The sequence below is a fragment of the Vicia villosa genome, linkage group LG1, assembly GCF_029867415.1.
Source record: "Vicia villosa cultivar HV-30 ecotype Madison, WI linkage group LG1, Vvil1.0, whole genome shotgun sequence".
NCBI classification, from domain to species: Eukaryota; Viridiplantae; Streptophyta; class Magnoliopsida; order Fabales; family Fabaceae; genus Vicia; species Vicia villosa.
Window position 1 is genome coordinate 167,650,543 of NC_081180.1, and position 18,931 is coordinate 167,669,473.

General features: G+C 35.7%; 1 protein-coding gene across 1 annotated transcript; it reads left to right on the plus strand.

Annotated features, from left to right (window-relative positions):
- Window positions 1-412: 412 nt before the first annotated feature.
- On the plus strand, window positions 413-4,033 carry LOC131659071 (uncharacterized). The gene is made up of 4 exons (XM_058928312.1): window positions 413-1,643; window positions 1,818-2,584; window positions 2,717-2,884; window positions 3,908-4,033. The coding sequence occupies exons 1-4, from the start codon at window positions 413-415 to the stop codon at window positions 4,031-4,033; spliced, it is 2,292 nt and encodes a 763-aa protein (XP_058784295.1).
- The last annotated feature ends 14,898 nt before the right edge of the window (window positions 4,034-18,931 follow it).

Sequence of the window (18,931 nt, forward strand, 5' to 3'; positions counted from 1 at the left end):
ACCTAATATCAATATTTTTACAAGTTCAGCTCAATAATTTTAACTAATTTTATATAGGTTCAACTAAATAACCTAAAACCAAAACTTTTACACAGGTTTAATTCAATAACCATCACCCAAACTTTTAATAAGTTTAGCTTCTAATCTCGAAATTATTAAAAAAAATCACTATAGAAGCATTATCCTTTCTGATGATTTAATCGTTTAAAATAATGTACTAATTGGTTAACCAAGCCAAAATAAAAAATTTTAATGTTCTACGTCACTTAATCAATTACTAGTCTCCTTAATTGATTATGAAGTATTACATTTTGATTTAATCGATTAGAAGGACCTCTTAAGCGATTAGCTTGTGTATTTTTGTCTTCCTAATTAATTAAACAAACTTCTAATCACTTAAACGAAAGAAAGTATGTTAAGACTCAAATCTAGGCAATTGTGGTTGAAGGAGGGAGATAAGAACTCTAGGTTCTTTCATAATTCTATTAAAGATAGACAAAGAAAGGGAGCTATTTCGGTGTTGGAGGGAGCCGAGGGTAGGGTGGAGGGATTTGAGGAGGTCAAAAAGGAGGTAAGGGATCACTTTGAAGGTTTTTTCAAGGAAGAAAATCATGATAGAGCTGTTCCGAAGGGGCTGGACTTTCGCTCTTTGACCAAAGAAGATAGAGAGTGGTTGGAAAGGCCCTTCTCGGAGGAGGAAATTAAGACGGCGGTGTGGGATTGCGATGGAAATAAAAGCCCGGGCCCGGATGGTTTTACTTTGGAATTCTTTCAACAATGTTGGGAAACGTTAAAGGCGGATGTGGTGAGATATGTGACGGATTTCTTTGACAAAGCTAAGCTTACGAAAGGTTGTATATCGTCCTTCATTACGCTTATTCCTAAAGTCAAGCACCCTATTAAATTGACCGAGTATAGGCCGATTTGTCTTGTGGGTAGCCTTTATAAGATAATTTCTAAGCTTTTGGCGGGAAGGATGAAGAGTGTGCTTGGGAAGTTGGTTTCGAAAAATCAAACGGCTTTTGTTCCGGGGAGAAACATTGCGGGCGGTGTGTTGGTGGTGAATGAGGTGTTGGATTTAGCCAAAAGAAAGAAGCGGAGGTGTTTAGTTATAAAGGTGGACTTTGAAAAAGCTTACGATCGGGTAAGTTGGAGTTTTTTGAGGTTTGTTCTCATCAAAATGGGGTTCGGAGCAAGATGGTTAAGGTGGATGGAAGGATGTGTGTTCACTAGTAGTTTGTCCGTTATCATTAACGGGAGTGTCACAAAGGATTTTAAGGTGGAAAAAGGCCTTCGTCAAGGAGATCTGTTGTCCCCGTTTTTGTTTGTTCTAGCCACGGAAGTGCTAACGGGCCTAATGGAGAAAGCTATCTCGTTAGGAGAATTTAGAGGCTTTATGATTAAAGACCAAGAAGCGATAAGTATGCTCCAATTCGCGGATGATACAATTATTTTGGCGGAAGGTGATCTTGCGAATATTTGGAGTATCAAATCAATTCTTAGAGGTTTTGAGATTATGTCGGGGTTGAGGGTTAACTTCAATAAGAGCAATATTTTTGGTGTTAATGTGGGAGATTGGTTCATCGAAGCGACTTCGACCTTCCTTGTGTGTAAAGTTGATAAGTTGTCGTTTAAGTTTTTAGGTGTGAGAGTGGGCGATAGTCCAAGAAAGACTTCGATGTGAAAGGACTTGATATCTCATTTAAAAAGAAGATTAGCCGTGTGGAGAGGATTGAATCTCTCTATAGCGGGAAGGGTGTGTTTGATTAACTCCGTTTTAAACGCTATTCCAATTTACTCTTTGTCCTTCTACAAAGCACCTACGAAGGTTCTCAACGAAATTCGGTCTATCCAAAGTTCCTTCCTTTGGAATGGTAGTGAAGACAAAAGGACCATCCATTGGGTTCGATGGGATACGGTTTGTAAAGAAAGAGATGAAGGAGGATTAGGCGTAAAAAACGTTGAGGTGGTGAATTTAGCGTTGTTGAGCAAATGGAAGTGGAGGATATTGACGGATGAGGAGGCGGTTTGGCGCGGAATTCTTATCTCTAGATATGGAGATGTGAAGAGAAAGGTGTTAGTTGGGGATGTTTCCGTTACTGAGAAGGCCGGTTCAATTTGGTGGAGGGACTTGCTCTTATCTGACAATTATTTATCTTTTTTAACTCACAACTTTGCAGGTGCTATTTTCTGTAAAATTGGGAGCGGGACTGACACTCCCTTCTGGCACGGCTGCTGGGCAGCCCAGCAATCATTGGTAGCAGCTTTTCCAGAATTATTTGTGGTGGCTGGCAGCGACATTTTGTCAGTGGCAGAGGCTGGAGTATTCAACAGCCATGGCTGGACATGGAATGACAGTGTCATCTTCGACACTCAGGCATCGGTGGATAATGATTTGCGGATAGAATTGCAGCAGCTTATCCAGAATTTTGCTCCTTGCGATAATGCTGCAGACGTGTTCCATTGGACCCCTTCAACGGATGGAGAGTTCTCGGTTAAGTCATGCTACAAGAGATTCTTTGAAAAGCTGTCCGGACCACCTCTAGATCCTAACATAGTCAAAGCGGCTGCTCTCTTATGGAAGGTAAAAACTCCGTCTAAACTTCTTTTATTCGGATGGAGAATCATTCATAATCGTATTGCTACCAAGGACCAATTACATAAGAGAGGTATTCTGGATTCTAGTGAATTGCTCTGTGTCTTTTGTAATGAGTAGGAAGAGAACTTATCTCACCTTTTAGGTGGTTGCGAGGTCGTGAAGGGTGTGTGGGCGAAGGTTTTCAAGTGGATTGGTACTATCGATGACTTATCCTACAAGGATTTTGTTAGGTATCCTTTTGCCATGCACAAAGTGAAAGGTTCGGTTGTTAGGGACACGGTAGCGGTAATTTGGTTAGCATTGGTGTGGGGAATTCGGTCTGTAAGGAACGCTATCATTTTCAAGCAGGAATCTTTTATTTTTAACGATTGTTGGGCCGAGGTGGTTTCTAATTCGTGGAGGTGGCTTTGTTCTTTCTATAGGCTCAAGTCTTGTTGTAATTATTACACTTGGAATATTCTTCCGCTCTCTTGTTTTGAGCGTTAGAAATTTTCCGCTTTGTATCATCGGGTGAGCACCCCTTATGCTCTTTAGTTATTCCATTGCCTATTCAAAAAAAAAAAACTTAAGCACTTGCCAGGATTGATTTTAAGAAGTTTTATCAAGAGTAAATAGAAGTTCTTAAATATTTTGTGTGTGCACATTGTCTTAGTACCTCAAGACTAAATCTTGTTTCTTTTAAAATTAGCTGATTAAAATTAGGTAAAATGCTAAGCGCATGAACATGCGAGCTTTCATATCTTTGAGGTCACAACTTCAAGACTTCAAGTTCATTTTCTTGATGAAACTTTGTCTATACCCTTCAACTGGAACTTGGCACATTTGACTAATGAGGCTTATGATATCTCTTCTTGTTCTAATGTCATCATCATGAACTTTTGAAAGAGTTGTCGTGATCAAAACCAATTGATAACTGTCATCAAGATAATCATTTTGACAGTTGTCATCATAAAAAACATTTGTTGATATTACATGCACAACACAGAGAACCACATTCTCCTCTTTATTGATAATGCCCAAACATCTCTCAGAGAGTTGGTAAAACAGAAAGATACTTGCAAGCAATTTCGACTAAAGCGGTGAAACTATGAGCAAATGTCAAGCCAAATGATGAAGAAGTGAGCAAAAATAACCAAAGGTGAAGAAAGTTGGGACTTAGAAAAATGAAGAAGAAAAAGGAAGAAAAAAAGAATATTTTTCTCTAGTTTTCTCGCGGTCGCGATGCCTTCTTCATGGGCGCAATGAGCTCACATCGCGATGCTTGTTATAACAATAACGATGACGCGTTTTCCTGAAACACATGTGCAGCTTTTTAAAGGGAACTTTGCTACTTTTGGGGGGTTAGGAATTCTAGGCAGAGAAAGTGACGACAAAGAGCTTCTATTAGCGATTTTGGAAAGCATTAGAGCCACTGTAAAGCTTATTTTGTATTGATTTTGATTATTACTTCTTATCAACTCATGGAAATTGTTAATTTTACAATGAGTAGCTAAGCTATTATAGATTAGGTTTTTAGAGATGAACATAATTTTACTCTTGTTGGATCATATGAATGTTTGAGATTATTTGAATACTTTATGTTATAGTTATTATTCAATATTCTTGTTTTTACTTCTCTTTGCGTGTTGACGAGCACACAAAATGATTTTAGATGAGTACATATTATTGAATGTAAGTCTGATGATCTGAATTAGAAAAATTGTTTAACTTAGTAATTAACTAGGGATAAGTAATTATAAATTGCGGTTGTAGAATTAACGAACTTAGAAACGCTTAGTTTTGCTTTGAATTCGCCTAAGGAATTAGGAAATTATATGTTAAATTAGTGAGTTACACACCGAGGAACTGGGTACAGTGATCTTGTTAATTTGTCGTGTAATTATCGCGTAATTGTTATTCATCTTATACACATTCATTAAAAGGTATAATTAGGGGATCGGAAAGAAAGATCTAATCGCTTTTTTTATCGAACTTTACTCTAAAAAATTTCTCGTACTTGTTTTCGTACTGATCCTAATTGAAAATTCCCATTCTGGTTTAATTTAAATCGCATTATTATAACCTTGTTTAAATTCGCAATCCCTATGGAGACAAATTATTTTATTACTTTGACAAGACAAGTACACTTCCTAGTTTAGTCAACAAGTTTTAGGTGTTGTTGCCAAGGATTGTTGATAATTTCAAAAAGGCAATATTGTGTGACGTTTTGAGTTTAGTTTTTATTTTGTTTTATTTTGTCATTTTTATTTTAAATTTTAAATTTTAAATTTTAATTTCTACTCTTATTATGTTCGGTTTGGTGCAAAGCTACTAAGGTATTATTTGTTTGTTTATGCAAGGTTCAAATTTTACACTGATATCGTTGGATTCAGAAATTGAAAGAACACCACAAGAAATTTGTAAAGAGAAACAATAAGCACCACAAGTTATGCAAGAACCCAAAGAAGAAAGATAAGGGATGGCAAATCCACCACGACAAACATTGGGGGATTATTCTAGGAGGACTGATGCTGGACTGATATCCTTAGAATTTCAGTCAGCTAACTAGATTTAATATTAAAAATGTTATGCTTTCAAGTTTGTGACATAACGCATTCGATGGGAAAGCTATTTGAGACCCTTGGGAACATTTAGCTAAATTTTATGAGATGTGCTCGATGTACAAGCCAAATGAGGTTACTGATGATTAGGTAAAATTATGTTTGTTTTGTTTTTCTTTTATACGTCGCACTAAGGATTGACTGTAATGCATTCCAAACAGAACTATTCAGACGTGGAAGGAATCGGAAGTAAAGTTTCGTGGAAAGGAAAGTTGAATTTTCAAACTTTGATCAAGGTGAATCTGAGTCATTATCTAATGTATGGGAGAGGTTCCAATTGATACTTTGAAGGTGTCCCAATCATAATATGAGTGGTATGAAACAGATGACACACTTCATTAACGGTCTGAAAACTCCAACAAGAATGCTTCATGATGCCTTAGCTAGAGGTACCTTGAGAAACAAAAATGAAGATGAGGTAAAGACACTATTTAAAAGTAGGTTTAAATTCACTTTTGGTCCCTGTAAGTTAACGAAATTTTGATTTTCGTCCTTGTAAGTTTTTTGTTTGTTTGAGTCCTTATATTTCACTTTCGCATTCGTTTTAGTCCCTAAAATCAAAATCCGCAGGAAACCTCCAAATTTTCCTGCGGATTATGACTTTAGGGACTAAACCTCAAGTTAAAAGTAAGATATAGGGACTCAAACAAAAAAAAACTTACAGGGACGAAAATTAAAAACTCGCTAACTTACAGGGACCAAAAATGCATTTAAGCCATAAAAGTATGTGTCACAATGAGTATCGCTCAAGTGATCGGGCGGTGAAACAAAAAGGTGTTCTTAATGTTGATTAGAATACAACATTATTAGCTTAGATTGGGGTACTTTCTAAATAGATGGCTGCATCCTAATTAACCCCAAGAGAATGTGAGTCAATTTCAGATACTCAAGTGTGATTTCAGTGGGGAAAGCCATGTGAACGGAAACTCTATGCTAAATGTTGAAAGTGTTGAAGTTCAATATGGAAAATTTCAGAAGAATAATCCATATTCTAACACCTACAATACTGGTTGAAAATATCACCCGAATTTCAAGTGGAGCAATAATTTGACTTTGAACACCGACCAAGGAGTTCAACAAGCTCCTCAAGCATCACCAAGAACACCATCACCACTTGAGAAAGTCTTAGCCAAATTTATGAAGGCTACCCAAACAAGTTTCGAACATGTTGGGAAAACACAAGAGGAAATTTATAAAACTCAAAGAGAGATGGCAAAGAGTTAATATACCATGAGCAAGAACACTAAAGCTTCAATAAAGAACTTAGAGATGAAAATTTGTCAATTATTTTAACAAGTGGTAGCATAAGCTACTTCAAGTGAGGGATTTATTGGTAACACTATCAATCACCCAAAAAATGAGAGTTGCAAGGCCATTGAGTTAAGGAAAAGAGTGGTACCTTCGAAACCAAAGGTGAGTGAAGAGAAAAAAGAAACAAGTGAGTAAAAGAAGGAGTGAGAAATAGGTAGTAGTTGAAAAAGAGGTTGAAGAAAAATCAAAGGGAGAAAAAATTAAGAAGTTGGGCGAAAATGAAGTTAGAGGATACACCCTTGACTAATTCATAGACAAAAGCTCACCACATAGGAGTGTCATACCCTAATTTTTAATCCTAAGATTCCTAAATTATTCCTCATTCATGCAATGCATCTAGATCACAATTTTAAGAAGGCTATTAGCTTTTACCCTCTCTAATATTGCCTTTGAGGGATCAGTAAGCACCCATTTTTTTGTTAATCTTGTTAATACATGTTATTTTGTTATACTAATCTCTAACCAAGATACAAAAAGATGTTTTGTTTCCCTTGATACTTTATACATTTTAGGTGTTCAGCCAAATACATCCATCTCCTCTCCCAAATTAGGGCTTTGAGGATTGATGTAACGCCCCGAATTTAATTAATTATTTAATTAAATTAATCAAAGATTTATTCGTTGGAATTAGTCGGATCAGTCGGAGAAATACAAATCGCGAGTTGGTATTATTTGCGTTATGGATCAATTGTAGTTGTGGAATATTATTGGGAATAATATTCGTATGTTATGTGATTATTTATTTATGTGTGTTATTTGACTTAATTGAGTAATTAGAGGAATATTATGAATTGGGCCTAAGTGGAAGAAATATAACACAATGAGATTGGATTGTGAGTTAAGCCCAATTAAGGAAAGAAGGATAGTAAGAGAGTTAGGGTTTTAGAGACATAACTCTCATTTGAAAAAAATAAGAGAAAGAATAGAAAGAAGGGAAGAAAGAGGAAAGCTATGGCATGAAGAGAAAGGACTCCATTAAAGAAGGTGAAGTTTTGCTAAGGTAAGGGTGGGGTTCTTACTCTCTAAGGGTTGGCATGATGATGGGTATGGTAGAGATTAGACTTCATAATTGAATATCTATGTTTGTGTGAGAATTGTAATCTTGATGCTGTTGATGAATGACTTGTGGGGCATTTGGTGGAATTGATAGAGGTTTATATGATGGGGTTTTGATTGTATGTTGTTATCCATGATTGTGTGAAAATTGAATGTGAAGTTGTTAGGATTCATACTAGATTTCTATGAAATTGTGAGTCTAAGTATGATTGATGATGTTTGTATGTGAACCCATGAGTGGAAATGTGTTTAGGAACCTTGTATGTGTGATAGTTTACTTTCAATTGATGTATGGATTATGTATGGGTTAATGGGTGTTGTATGAGGGAATTAGGGGAGAAAAATGGTGAATTCTGAGTTTTCACGCAGCCTGGGTCGACCTACATAGAGCCTGCGTCGACCTAAACAACCCAGAAAGGCAAAAATCTAGTTTCCTTCAGTTTACGTCGACCTGAAGGAGTTTGCGTCGACCTGAGAGATATTTGCGTCGACCTAAGCAGCATCCAATTCTTGACAGATTTTTGTAAAGGCCATAACTTGAGTTTCCGGACTCCGATTGATGCATCGTTCGAAGCGTTGGAAATCTAACGTAATGAACTATACCATGATGCAATGAAATTATTCATAGGTTATAGTCTCCTATTATGTTTATTAGGATTAAGTGATGAACTATGTTGTGTTAACATATGTAGTATGCCCTTTGCTATGAATTGACGTAACCATGTTGTGGTATAACTGGATGTGTGTTTTCTTATGACGATACAATTCTATTGAGATAATGATATGAACTTTCCTTATGATGAGATAATGATGCTTTGTAATGAATTAACAATGAAAATACTTTAATTAAGAAGTTGAACTAATCATGTTATGTCGTTACTTGAATTGTGTAAGTTGTGACGTTTGTTGTTAACATGATGAATTTATTGATGTTTGTTGTTAACATGATGAATTATTGATGTTCGTTGCTAATATGATGAACTTGTTGATGTTTGTTGTTAATAAGACAAATTGTTGTTGCTGTTGTAACATGATGAATTTGTTGTTGTTGTTGTAACATGATGAATTGTTGTTGTTGTTCTAACATGATGAATTTGTTGTTGTTGTAACATGATGAATTGTTGTTGTTGTTGTAACATGATGAATTTGTTGTTGTTGAAACATGATGAATTGTTGTTGTTGTAACATGATGAATTTGTTGTTGTTGTAACATGATGAATCGTTGTTGTTATTGTAACATGATGAATATGTTGTTGTTGTTATAATTTGATGGATTTGTTGTTTTTGTTGTAATATGTTGAATTGTTGTTGCTGTAACATGTTGAATTTGTCATTGTTGTCGTAGACCCAATGGTCAATGTTGATAAGTTGTAATTGTGACGTGATTGTGAAGTGATGCATTCTTATGAATGATGATGATTTTTGTTGTTGAAGTTCAACATTTAATTGATAATGTTCGATGGTGGTTTAGACGATGTTGTGACGTATTGTTTATGTGGTATTTGTGGATGTGCATCATTGAGTCGCATCCATTGTATACAAGAGACGTGGACTTAATGGCAAAAGTGACGTGGCCTTAATGGAAAATGGCGACGTGTGCCCAATGGCAAATTTGAGACGTGGGAGTTTTACTCCAAATGGTACCACATGCATATGCATAAGTTTGAGTCACATTTGAGTCGTATTTGAATTTCATTTGAATTGTGTTTGTATTGTTGAGATGATGAGGTGTTTGTCGTGATGTGTTGGAATCTTACTTGTGAATTGCATATATCATCATGCTGGATTGTTGCCATTTCATAAGTTGATTATGTGAATTTGAATATGTTGTCTTAATTGATTAATGACATTGTTACCGTTTTGAAAATTGTATTATATTGATATGTTTTTTTGCGATGAAAGTTGTTGTAAGATGTTATATGATGAGAAATGGTGAAATTATGTATGATATATATCTCCTATATTATTTATCATGCATTCCTTTATATTGTAAGATATCTCACCCCTTTGCTGATATTTCCCCTACCATGGGAAATGGGCAGGTACTCAAGATTAGCTGTGGATGTTCGAAGTGACTTCTTGAAGTCTTTATATTGCTTTATGGCAAGTTGAGTTGGTTTCTATTGCTCTGATACATAACACTTGGGGGGATTAGTCGTTATTATTTAATTGTTGTATTCCATGATGACATTTGTTTTAAGTTGAATTGAAAGATGTTATAAGTTGAAATTGGAAGTTGTTGGATAAAGTTTTGTTTCCGAATGCTATGTATCTTTATGAAATGCAATATAAGTATGTTGTTTGGTTAAGTCGAAATGTGACATCCCATCTTAAGATGAATATTTTTAAATGCACTATGATTTTTGCTTAAAATTGCGGGGTAGAATTGGGGTGTTACAATAGTGGTATCAGAGCAGGTCGGTCTGTCCGGCTAATGTTGTCTAATGTTGTTTATACTCGTGTACTCGACGAGTGTGTGAAACACTGTTGGTACTTGTTGTTCTTCTGATAGTTTGTCTGTAGGAGTTGGTTTGAAGCTAAGTGGGGGAGAAGCTATGCTTCTCGGATATGTTTTGTTGTAATGTGTTAGTATATTTCTGCTAGCGGCAGTGCAAGTGTCAAGGGAGTTTGTTGTTTCCCGAATCGAAGGTGACTTGGATTTAAGATTTTGGTTGCTAGTCAAGTTGGGATCTCTTGAGGAAGAGGGTGAGCAGGAATTGTTGATGTTTACTACTCGAAGGATGAGGAGTAATGTAGTGATTGGTGATATGCAAGTGTGGTTCAAGTTACGGATGTTTTTGAAGGTAACTGTTAAGTAACAAAAATAAATTCTAGAAGATGGAATTTAGAAGTTGTGATGTTCCAGCGCTACTGATGAACTGTGAAGCCGTTGGTTGAGCAGCCATGCATTAGATGTCGATGTTGGATCAGTGATTTAGTGAAGTATTGTGGTAGACCTTGCTGTAGGATTATTGTAAGTGATTGAGACAGTGGTATAAGCTATTGAAGTTGTTGAAACATTCTGAAATGCGAGTAAGAGCTGAAAGTGCGCAAAGAGAGTATGATTTCAATAATAAGAAGTGTTGATAATGGCGTACGGGAATTTAGTTCTGTTGTAGAATTGGGGTGCTACAATTGACTCTCGATCAACTAGCATTCATGGAAGCTTAATGGCTTAAAATTTAAAGTAACACTCCCTTAATCAAAGTGTTATGCCTTGAGCATCTTTTAGCTTCTTTTTAACAAATTCATCCCTAGGTTTGGAGGTTTAGTTCATCAAGAAATTCCATAAGTTCATGTGTTTATTTCCATGCCTTCTTCATCAAGTTTCTTCAAGCTATGAGCCTCATTATCAAGTTTGATTCAAAATAGCATCATATCAAGGTCCAATTTACTTCATCATGCATTAGATTGCAAGCAAAGTTCAAAAGATTCAAAGTTGATTCAAGATATTTGACCTAATTTGGCAAGTTGTTGATTCCATAAATACAAGGGCATAACTCTCTCAATTTTCAACATTTTTAGTGTCTCTTTTTGCAAATGACTCTCCTTGACATCACCAACAACTTCTCTTCACAAGTAAAGAAGTAATTTTTTCTAAGAAAGTAATCAAAGATGTGAAGACATTATAGGGCATTTTGAAGATTCAAGTGACTTTTGTTCATTTTTCCAAGACCATAACTTGTTCCTTTCTCAACATTTTTGGGTGCCTCTTTTTGCTATGAACTATTCTTGATGTGCTCTACAAATCATCTTCAAAGATCAAGAGCTCAATCATTGAGAAATACCATAGAATTCTTTGAGACATTATAGGTCACTTTGGGTTTTAACTTAGAAAATTTTCTAAGTACAAAAGGGGCTTATTTTTTCTCAACTTTGAAGCATCATAACTTTCATCTCAAGCATCCAAATGTAACCTTTCCTTTCACATTTCAAAGCTTGTAGCAAGGTCTAAACAATGCAAAAAGAATGGATCCATAAAGCATCCATAAAGCCTCCTACATTGTGAGTTATGCAGTGATGAACAAGGCACCATGGAACTGAATCTTCCATCATGATCAGTTTTCAAATTCATTTGTAACTTGATTAATTGGGCGAATTAAGGTGCCATTTTGGTTTAAACAAGTTTATCCAGCTTCCATAAGTTGATTAGAACCTTGAAACGTAAGTGTTGGTTGAGTTTTGATGGTTTCCAAATTCACACTTCTCATGCTTTTAACCTTCACACGAATTTATCAAATTCTCAATCATTTGGCACGTATGAAGATCCCTTGAGCTCAGCTATAAATAAAGGATCATTTTCCCTTCATTTCCCAAGCTTTTGATAGCCAATTGAGCCTTACCAAGATCCCATATGTAACACCCCATTTCTACACGGCAATTATAATGCGGAAAATATCAGAGTATTTAAAAATTTCTCGACAAACAAATGAGGCGTCACATATTCATTTAACAATAAATCACATCATCGCATTTAGCGGATACATAGCACTTTCTTTAATCAATCAAACAAATACTCAACATATAATACTTTTCAAACAGAACAACTCCTTCCATTAGAACATGGCGGAATCATAGTTCTCAATCTTTAAATCAACAACATCTTATTCAGCTAAGATAAAACAATAAACAACAACATCATAATGTCATAAATCGTTCCCCCCGAGTGCTACGTATCAGAGCGACAACCGAATCGATTAACGGCAACTAAATCTTCATACTTGAATACCTGCATGTTACCAATATAAAGGCAACGGCGAACAAGAGAAAAGGGGGTAAGATATCAAATCATATAAGTGAGCGCATGATAAATTGTATATTAGGAGTCAGACATATAAAACCATTACATCGCAAGTATCAACAGTTACCATACACATCATACTTTCACAATTTATAGATCTCGCATACTTGTCATCGCACAAGAAGTCACAATATTTCACATTCACGTCATTTATATATCTCCTTCATTTACTTCGCAAGCCAAATCATAACACTTCACAACATCACAAAACATCACGTATAAATCACCCATGTATTCACAAACATCGCATATAAGTCATACATACATTCACAAACATCGTATATAAGTCATACATATATTCACAAACATCGCATATAAGTCAAACATATATTCACAGTCATCGCATCATAAACGTCACAAATGAAATCACCAAACATCGCAGCATATACATCACAAAAGACATCATGAGACACGACTCGTGCATATGCATGTGGTACCAATCGGAGCTTCAGCCCCCGTCACCAATTGCCCAATTCAGAGGCACAAGGCATAAGCCTTCGTCACTAGTTTGCCAATCCAGGCCGTCACAGAGTATGCATATGAAATGTGACTCGACAAACAAGACAACACACCATACTCATCACAATCACATATCGTCACGAGGCATAAGCCTATATCACAATCAATTACCATTAAACGAGGTAATTCACGTCACCATAATATTTCATCTTCACTTAGTCACAAAATTATCATCACAAATATATACAACATCACATATTATCAATCATCACAAACATCGTCATATTTCGACACATCGTCGCAATTATACAACTTCTTATATAAACAAGATAATCACAATTATCATAATGTTCGACACGTCATCACAAATACACACTTCATTAGAACTATCACAATTATCGTCGTAATCGACTAAATAACGACAACTCGCTAGGGTTCATGCCATAAGGCTAACCACATACAATGCACATTAATAAACATATTGGCAATCACAACATTATTCGCAACAAAGGCATTTAAACCGAAATCACAATTTTCGGTCGGTTCGTAAAATAATCTCAACATGCTAATTCATCAAGTAAACCGAATCAACTTCCAATTAACATTTAACTAAATTAGATATCATGTTAATTATCAAAACGACATTTTCATGCTTCGGTATATCACGACAAACATATAAGTTCACATGTTAACAAAATTATCACAATATCATCATGTTTCGGTATATCACAACAATTCGACTCATCAAGTCAATTCAAATTAGTCTCATAATCCTCTATAAATTAGTCTTCTAATTAACTCACTAATCCACTATCAACTAACCAAAATTATTCACAAAGCATATTTCAATTAATTGTGCAAATTTCGCGTCGCTACCGGTTATCTAATTTTCGGTTATATTCTTAATATTAACGACTTTATGAGTCTTCGGGTTACACTTCCAAGTCACCAAAATCACAACTCAACCGGTTAATTCGGATACAATTCTATTCTTTACCGGTTCTTCGATTCGTTCGATTAAATTCTCAAGATATCGTAATTTACCGACAAACCGAATAATTAATCTAAGTCTAAGTGTTTTTCAATTAAATAAACTAATGGAGATTAATTCAACCATTAATTTAATCGATCGATTAACATCACAATTTCGACAAAAGAACACCACCACGTTAATGTACTAATTAAACTTAGCTACCACGTAAATTTTCATCAAATTCAAACAACTAAATATACCGCTTAATTCGGCTATTTCGATCAAACGGGACAGTTTAAAATGCATTGATTCTATAATTCCTACTGCTTCACAATTTCATTTTATTCTATTCATGTTACTGTTTCATCACCAAAAATTCTACTATTTCTATCATATACTTATTTCACATTATAATTTATTTAATTGCATCATACATTTCTTAAAATACTAGTATACAAAAACATGAGACATGGAATATAAGATGTCCTTCAAGGCATGTTCAAGGCTACATGCCGAAAGTCACAGGCTGAGAAGTGCCTCCTGTCAAGGCTAGCTCTCGTTGCCGAACGTCATGAAGCGGCAGCATCCGCGTTTTACATTCCAATTTCCAGAATCAACTAACAGCAACATGAACACCATTTTAACACAGCAAATTTTCCAGATTCCACCAACAACAACATGAACATAACAGTTTCATAATTTCCAGCACCATTTTAACACAGAAAATGCAATAATCTAAACCCTTAATCCCCAACATACAAGGTTTCATGAGCCCCATTATAGGAAGAGAACCTCATCCTTACCTTATCAATTGAAGCAACTCAATGGGTCTCTGATTGCACTTCCGATTGGGCACCGTGAATGGAAGTTTCTAAGCTTTGTTCATCTTCTCCAAGACTTGTCTCCTTATCTTCACAATTTATTTTCTCCCAAATGACAACACTACACTTCATATCTCTAAAACCCTAATTTTATTATTCAATTGGGCTTAGCTAACACTTCCTCTTCACAACCAATTTTAGGCCCAACAAGATAATTAATCTAAATAACCAATATATCACTTTTAATAATATTCCATCAAAATAATAAATTCCAACTTGTAAATAATATCATTCTTAATATTATTTTCCGACTATCCGACTTTAATTTAATAATTTCAAATACGCTTCTTAAAATAACACCGACAATCCAAATTCAACCAATTTATCATATTTCCAGTCTAATCTTAATTACTCAGAAAATTCTCAAAACTTCAAATATTATTCCAATAATATTTCTAATACTGAAAATATCAAAACTCTTGATTAAATATCGATCCTCTATCCCGAACTAATACCGACTAAATCGTCTCAAAATACAAAAACTTCATTAAACACTCCGAACGTCTAGATTAAGCGAATAATCAAATTTCCGGGCGTTACAACTCTCCCCCACTTAGAATATTATCGTCCTCGAAAATCTACTTGACAACACCATCGCAACCAAATCTCGTATCCAATTCTCAAATATCTAAATCGTGTTTGGTAACACTTCAATCACTACTTCTTCGGCACAACAACGATTCCACAAGAACACAAACACATTACTATTCTTACCAGATTCACAATAATCTTCGACCCAATGCAGCATCCTGGCTCATCGCACTTATTCCAACAGTCTATCAATCCAAACATCAAGATAACTCCACAGTCTTCTGACATATCGTCCTTCACTTCTTACAAGTCTTATAACAACAGCGCAACACAATGCTTCCGCTGCGCAACTCTGATAATTCTTCTTTAAGTCACTGCCTTGTTAAAACTCCGTCAACTGTATGGTTCACAAACTTTCAATCCAACGCAGACTTTCCTTAATACTCAATTGTTTCACTGTTACTTCCAAATCTTTCCCCTGCGACATTCGCTTGTACAATACTCACTACTCCGAATTGTTCATTTCGTCAAACTCTTACTCAACCACTCCTATTATCAAGTTACACAAACTGGTGAGCGACTACATTCGCGAAGTAACATCAATACTCTTTCTCTACTATTAAGATAGCAAGACAGATCTATAACATTCAGTACAATTGTCATCTACCATTAACAATGGATTGAGGGTGATCAGTTCCCCAATTTGTCAATTAGTATTCGACAACCATAGTGGAGTATAAACTGTCGTTACTTCGTAATAGCGTCATCTCTGAATTTTCTCTCAAATCCATTAACACGTCATAATCCAATGATTCACCTTGGGTTTTTCACAACTCTCGCAACCTCCTACTCGTTCGATCTTGTCGATAAGACACCGCCGTTCAACATATTACAAAGTCCACTTCATAGTCACTTAGCATCACACGATCGTCAACGTCTTTCCATCGCCAAAATTACTTCTATACTCGCACTTCACAATTCATCTCACTATCCTTCTTACGCTTCAAACGGAACTCAAATCGGATATCCATAACTCAAGTTATGAATTTTTAAAGTTTCACAATGATTCTGAATTTTCTGCGACTTGCTTACGGAGATCCTACTCCGAAACTCACTTTTCTTCGACTCAAGCAAGTTCCAAACAACCCTAGCATAAATTCTCATCTTTAAAATCTTTATAACTCGAAAGGTGCATTCTTTCATCGAAATTTTAGTCTTGATATCACGGAGACAACAATTCTTTTTACAAGCTACGCGCGTCCTCGAGTTTCCAACTCGAACTCGCGATTCACAACTCCAAGCATCGACCACATCCGACAGTTACTTATGCGAGTCCAACATAAAGCCCACTGCAACTTCATTACTTTATCACTTTTCAAACATCGGCATTTCACACAAAGGTTACCCGCATCGACAACTTCACAGTCCTCAGCCGTGTTGAACATCGCAAATCACTAAATGTTGCTTCCCAAAATCATTCTTAACTTCAGGTCACCTTCGAATCCGGGTAATATCCAAAACTCTCAACAACACTTGCATCGTCGCTTATCGACAGCATACCAGACTTTTTCTTACAACAGAAACCTCTTCAAGAAGCAAGGCTTCTCCCCCACTTATCGACAAACTACTTCCTGCAACAAAACAAATAAGTACCGACAGTGCTTCACACACATGTTGCGTACTACAGGATAAAACACTGACAACATTCAACTGTCTTACAAACTCAAAAGACTCGACAACTTGGCCGGACAGACCGACCTGCTCTGATACCACTAATGTAACACCCCATTTCTACACGCCAATTATAATGCGGAAAATATCAGAGTATTTAAAAATTTCTCGACAAACAAATGAGGCGTCACATATTCATTTAACAATAAATCACATCATCGCATTTAGCGGATACATATCACTTTCTTTAATCAATCAAACAAATACTCAACATATAATACTTTTCAAACAGAACAACTCCTTCCATTAGAACATGGTGGAATCATAGTTCTCAATCTTTAAATCAATAACATCTTATTCAGCTAAGATAAAACAATAAACAACAACAGCATAATGTCATAAATCGTTCCCCCCGAGTGCTACGTATCAGAGCGACAACCGACTCGATTAACGGCAACTAAATCTTCATGCTTGAATACCTGCACGTTACCAATATAAAGGCAACGGCGAACAAGAGAAAAGGGGGTGAGATATCAAATCATATAAGTGAGCGCATGATAAATTGTATATTAGGAGTCAGACATATAAAACTATTACATCGCAAGTATCAACAGTTACCAAACACATCATACTTTCACAATTTATAGATCTCGCATACTTGTCATCGCACAACAAGTCACAATACTTCACATTCACGTCATTCATATATCTCCTTCATTTACTTCGCAAGCCAAATCATACCACTTCACAACATCACAAAACATCACGTATAAATCACCCATGTATTCACAAACATCGCATATAAGTCATACATACATTCACAAACATCGCATATAAGTCATACATATATTCACAAACATAGCATATAAGTCAAACATATATTCACAGTCATCGCATCATAAACGTTGCAAATGAAATCACCAAACATCGCAGCATATACATCACAAAAGACATCATGAGACACGACTCGTGCATATGCATGTGGTACCAATCGGAGCTTCAGCCCCCGTCACCAATTGCCCAATTCAGAGGCACAAGGCATAAGCCTTCGTCACTAGTTTGCCAATCCAGGCCGTCACAAAGTATGCATATGAAATGTGACTCGACAAATAAGACAACACACCATACTCTTCACAATCACATATCGTCACGAGGCATAAGCCTATATCACAATCAATTACCATTAAACGAGGTAATTCACGTCACCATAATATTTCATCTTCACTTAGTCACAAAATTATCATCACAAATATATACAACATCACATATTATCAGTCATCATAAACATGGTCATATTTCGACACATCGTCACAATTATACAACTTCTTATATAAACAAGATCATCACAATTATCATAATGTTCGGCACGTCATCACAAATACACACTTCATTAGAACTATCACAATTATCGTCGTAATCGACTAAATAACGACAACTCGCTAGGGTTCATGTGTTATACCCCAAATTTTGCCCGCATATTTTTCAAAAAGAAGACAACAGGCTTCTGTCTAAAAATTTGGAGTTTCATATAATCTTGGATTTTATTCCATAAGTATCCTGATTTTGTGAATACTTGGTTTTTAGAATTTTTCTTATGCGGTATTTTTGGTTCGCTGTTGAATTTATTCTTACACAAACGCCAATTACTGTTTATCACTTCACACACGCTGTTTATTTGAGATTTATTTGCAGATAAATAGTACTGACGCAATTGGTACAGAATTAAATTTTTGCAGGCGCAGAGTCCGGGGATTCAGACTGTATTGGTAACGAGTAAATTATTATTAGTTTTTGTTTCCCACTAATTTTTGTACTATATTCTATTATTTTCAAAATCTTTTCCTTTCTTTTCAAATCTCTTTATTTCAAAATCAAATCCTAACTTTCTCTCTTTTCAAACCCTACCATACACTTTCTTTCAAATCCTACTACCACTCAAATTTTCCTTTTTTGTACGGAATCACTTCATTCCCCAACGTCTCTATCCTTCTTTTCACTCTATAAATACCTCTCATTTTTTTTCATAAATTCTCACATCAAAATTCAAAC